Source organism: Hydra vulgaris, chromosome 15 (assembly GCF_038396675.1).
Source record: "Hydra vulgaris chromosome 15, alternate assembly HydraT2T_AEP".
Classification (NCBI taxonomy): Eukaryota; Metazoa; Cnidaria; class Hydrozoa; order Anthoathecata; family Hydridae; genus Hydra; species Hydra vulgaris.
The window spans coordinates 39,331,944-39,337,677 of record NC_088934.1 but is presented as its reverse complement, the minus strand read 5'-3'; the positions used below and the strand labels follow the sequence as shown (position 1 = coordinate 39,337,677).

Here is a 5,734-nt window from a genome sequence, read left to right as displayed (position 1 = left end):
CAAACATCTTTATTTGTAATTAATATAATTATGAAAAAACCAATAATATTGGTTTAAAAAATATACTTTTGGTAAATAAAACATACTTAAGTGCCAAACTTGAGTATGTTCTTGTTTATATCATATTAGAATGTTTAGAAAAAGATTGAAGCAACCACCTCATTTGATTTAGGGTGTAAACTTTATATAATCATAGCTTTTGAATTTTGAATATTAAAACGTTCATTGTTTATTATTATTATTTCTTCGCTCGGTGGATTAAAAAGGTTTATTTCATATAATGAATAAATCGAAAAATTTATCAACAGAATCTTGCACTAATGACGATAAAGAAGTTTCAATAAGCATTGTTCGAGAAATATTCAAAGAAATGTTTCAAAAACAGCAAAACGATATTCTTAAACTTATCAGCGGAAACTTAAAATTATCTAACGACAGAATTGATGGCTTACATGCAGAAATGTTATCAATAAAAGAACCGCACTAAACTCTATTTAATGAAAACGAATCAAAATAGGAGCTTCACAATTTCCCGGAATTTATATCATTTTAACGGGACATAACGAGACATAACGAGACATACTAGTTATTCCTTAATGTGAAATTTGTTATTCTGCTGGGGGGCTCGGCCATTACAATTGTTTTGGCTACTTTATTGTAATTAAACTATTTACCAAGACTTGACAAGACAAATAAAAATTAAAATGAAAACTTGCATGTGTTTCATTTATTTTATTTGTAATGTTGTATTGTAATGCACATTAACTAAATTTTATTGGCAATAAATAAAAGTTTTTAATTACAAACTTTGTCAAACAGTTCATTTACTTGTGTCACTAGTTGAAAGTGCATCAGTTGAAGCTTTGGATGGTCTGGCAAACAGAGCTGGAGCAGAACCCCTTGAACTGTTGATCAGTTGTGTAATACCTGGTACATGAGACGTTGTAGCAGTAGAGATTCTAGAGGAGGCTGTAATTGCTCGTGACATCGGCTGACTTGGTAGTCTTAGATTTAGCTGAATCTCAACCACATCATCAGATTCAACAACATTGGCTTGATCACTCTTTTGAGCAGGGCCGTGCACAGGATTTGGGGGCCCCGAGCATCCTTCAGTTTAGGGGCCCACCCCCTTTACTCCAAAAAAAAAAAGGCCTGCTTAAATTTTTTTATTATATTACTGGAATATAAGTATAATTAAATAGTCCAACTGTTGTTTCTTACAATATTATTTTTCTTGTCTTTTGTTTAGCAAACTTTTCAATCACATCATGGAAATCAATATTTTTTGCTAATAGACACTCGATACTCAAAATGGCGAGGTCACTTGTTCGTTCTTGTCCCATAGTTGAGCGCAAAAAATTCTTGATGAGCTTCAATTTACTGAATGAACGCTCACTTGAAGCCACTGTCACTGGAATTGAAGCAAAAATACGCAATGCAATTACTATATTTCTAAAGAGTTCTCCAAGCTTCATTTCAGAAATTTTGTTTAATAAGTCAAATGGGGCAAGAGGTTCCTTTCCAAAATTTGCAGTATGAATTTGTTTTATGTGAAGCAATTCTTCAGTCAGTTCATTTTCGGTCACATCACAAGAATATTTTTGCGAAAAATGTGAGCAAGCACTCTTGATTTCTGCTTCAGACAGTTTTTGATACTTCCACAAAAAAGAGAATATAGAAAGGATTTCTTGAATTGCTGTGAAACGTGCAGTAAGTCCACCAATTACAGAATCAAAAATGTGATAAAAAACCGTTCTCCGAAATGTTGCCTCCTCTCCTGATTCTGCTTCTGTTAATTCCGTAATTTGTTCATCACCTTTAATTTGCTCCCCAAAAAAACTTTTGCGTTTCACTTTTCTGTGGATTGGAAATTCAGAACTAATTTTTGCAACATCTGCAACTAACTTGGCTTCTTCTAAAATTGGAGGCCATTCCTCCCGAACAGATTTGAGTTGACTAATCAATGCTTCAATATTTTCCACCTCAATATCAATAGTTGCTTTTCTTGCCTGAATGACCTGGTTGCAGCGGTCAATCAATGTGAGAACTTTCAGCCAAATTCCAGACATGAGAACACATTTGAAGGAGCTCATATATTTTAGGGCACCTCTAATCTCAGTTTTTGCTTTAGGCGTGAGATTCAAGATCTTAACTTCTTTCAAAGATTCAATGATTTGGCTCAAGTGATTATAGAAAGGGCGAATGCTGTCGAGTCTCTCAGTCCATCGTGTTCCTGATTGTCCATGCAAAGACACACCGTGAAGTATCTTTTGCAATATTTCCCAGCGTTGCGGACTAGCAGAAAAGATCGTATATACGGTTTGAACAGTTCCAAAGAAAGTCTCAGCATCTGTATAGCTTGAGGCAGCATTCTGTCCACACAAATTCAATGAATGACAACCACAGGGCGAGAATACAGACAATGGGTTCTTCTTTTGTAGGATTGCTTGAACACCCTTATATTTTCCTGACATGTTGACTCCATTGTCATAGCCTTGGCCACGGCAGTCTTCAAAACAAATTTTTAATGTTTCCAAAGTTTCCAGAATTAATTCCGCAATATCAGATCCAGTCTTCTTGGCACAATCTACAAAGATCAAAAACCGCTCTTCAATTAAAAATTTTCCAGGTTCTTTTTCATGTACATATCGAATGACAAACGAACTTTGTTCAGTATGGCTCACATCAGGAGTGGCATCAACCATAATTGAAAAATACTTTGCAGACTTGCACTCTTCTATAATTTGCCTGCGAACCTCAGCTGCACAAAGGCCAATGAATTCATTTTGAGAACGATTTGACAAGTAATGCGCCTGAAGACGTTGACCCTTGTCCTGTGATTGTTTAACTTTTATCACATGTTCCTTAAGAATTGGGTCATAATGCGAAATCAGTTCCAGCAATCCTAAGAAATTTCCATTATGAGAATCTCCAATTAGGTCAGATTTTCCACGAATAGCCAATCCTCGTTCACCAAGAAACAGAATCACATCCAAGATTCGTTCCAAGATTTTTCTCCAGGTGTCAGCTTCATTGACAATTTGGCGATTCATCAAATGTTCAATTGACTGATCAGTTTTCATTCGAGCTTCCAATTCACGCCACTGAATGTAGCATTGTTTATGGATTTTCGAATGCTCATGTTCAGGAATTCGACTGATGAGATTCTTCCACTTCTTTTCATATCCCCATCCTCCAATCATTGCAAGGGATGAAGTCATGTGTGGAAGTTGATTTCTAGGTAAAAATAATCGGCATGGAAAACAAAACAATGCTGTCTTTGCTGGGCTTAATACAAGCCAATCCCGCGAGAAGGATTCCCCATTCGGCATTCTGCTTTTCAAAACTGACATTGGAAATATGTGATTTCCATTATCTTTTGGCATATCCAGTGGGAAAGGAATGTAACCAGCCATGACAAACTTTTCCAGCTGAGAAGGGGAGAAATTTTCTATTTCAAATTCACCAATGTCAAATGGCTGCAACAATGCTGGTCCATCACTGCTAGTGGTCCTTGTAGAAGTATTATCACTACCACTAATTTGACAGTCTTCAAAAGTGGCTAATTTCTCTATACTGCCAGCACTATTACCAGAAACAGAAGATTGGATACTACCGTCATATTTTTGCTTCGTTGAGCTAGTGTAAAGGGCATCTGATGTTTTAGGAGTAGTTGTAATTCCAACATCAAATAATGTTTGCCTTCCTTTTTGTAGAGCCGCTTTTTTTACTTTACTGATTTTTAACTTTGATGCACCAGATGGATACGTGCGTTTCATTTTTATTTTTTAAAATACTTTCGTCTAATAGATATATATACATATATATATATATATATATATATATATATATATATATATATATATATATATATATATACATATATATATATTTATATATATATATATATATATATATATATATATATATATATATATATATATATATATATACATGTATATATATTTATATATATATAAGAACATATATTTGTATATACAAACATATGTATATATATATACATAATATACATATGTATATATATAAATGTATATATATAACATATGTGTATATATAACATATGTATATATATAACATATATATAACATATGTTACATATGTTTGTATATATATATATATATATATATATGTATATATATATATATATATATATATATATATATATATATATATATATATACACGATTAAATAATTAATACAAAATTTATATATATAATTAATCACAAAAATGAAAAAATTAAATTTATTTTTATTAATCTATAAATTAAATTGTACAATCAAGCAAATCGCCTGTAAAAAAACTAATCCAAATACGCCATTTTTAAAATAAGATTTAAACACATAACTTTTCCCGCTAAATTCAAGATAAGCATGTAGATAAGATTTAAACAAAAGCTCTTCCGCAGGGATCTTCTATAAATTACGCAACGCTAAATTTATTTTTAAAAAAATTATTAGATCTCAAGCTCATTTTTGAGGCAACTTTCATTAAACTTAATGAGCTATTTTTATTTTTTATGTAAGTTAAAGCTCTTGATGGGGAAAAAGAGAAGGAAAAAAAAACCTGGAATGTTATTGCCGCTGTTGGGGTCCCCCATAGGGTCCGGGGCCCCGAGCAATTTGCTCGGGTGACTCACGCTCTGCACGCCCCTGATCTTGAGACAACAAACCTGGAAAGAAATTTACAAAAGTTTTTTTAAACTGAGCAAAATTTCAGTTTGAAAAAAATTTAAAAGTTTAAAGTTAAAACAAAAAACATAAAAACAATAAATGGAAGTGGCAAAATTTAAGATTTTATTAAAGGCAAAGATAAAGTTAAGATCTCTCTTTAGAATTTTTGTGAATGCCATACCAGGATCTTTGTCATCTTCTGAGGTCAGTTTCCAGGACTTGATTTGAACAAAGTCATAGTTTTGTTGGATATAGAGCAACTTTTCAACATTTTCCGGCTGAAGCTTGGCCCTTTTGTGTGTGACTATGTTTCCTCCTGCAGAAAAGGCCCTCTCGGAAGTGGCCGAAGATGCTGGAATTGCCAGGTAACGCCGTGCTGCTTCAGCCAAAAGAGGTAAAGTCATTTCATGTTTTTTCCAAAACCCAAGAACATTTTCCTAGGCTTCTTTACTTGGCCAGGGATACATATTCTTGTAGACATCCCATTCCTTGGCAATGTCGGACTTGTCCAAAATTGCTGTGTGTTGAGAATGAAATTCAATCACGTCTTGAGCCAACGAATCTGTTTCCTTCTCCAAGTTTACATGACCCATTCATGATGATTGGTGTGGTTTTCAACCAAGTACTTGTAGGTTTTATCATAGATTCCAAATTTTTTGGATGCCACACCCTTGTAGTAAGGATTAAGAAGATGACCAACACCAAGAAACATGGTATGAGCGCCAGCATTGGGAAACCTTTTATCAAGTTTGGCTGAAAAAGTTTTTAAAAAAGATTTGCTTGTGTCTGACAAATCGTCCTTGACCAATTCAACCCTGATGATGCGGTGCTGCAAGATGTGGAGACCACCAACAACGATGTGTAGAGTCGGCTTTTTATCTGCACTAAGTCTCTCAGATGTCTTTGCCAACAGTTTGAGAGTAGGCAACAGTTCCTCAAAGATTTTTAACTCCAATTCAGACTGCTCAAGAGATCCAACATCTGCTGGGTCAATGCCTGGCCTTTCTTTAATTGCCAAAAGAGGTTCTTTCATGTCACTCT

At 33.9% G+C, this 5,734-nt stretch overlaps 1 protein-coding gene across 1 annotated transcript; it reads right to left on the bottom strand.

Annotated features, from left to right (window-relative positions):
• Nucleotides 1–1,217: 1,217 nt before the first annotated feature.
• Nucleotides 1,218–3,779, bottom strand: LOC136091944 (zinc finger MYM-type protein 1-like). The gene has a single exon (XM_065819664.1). It carries the CDS (start codon nt 3,777–3,779, stop codon nt 1,218–1,220), a length of 2,562 nt encoding a protein of 853 aa, XP_065675736.1.
• Between the last annotated feature and the right edge of the window lie 1,955 nt (nt 3,780–5,734).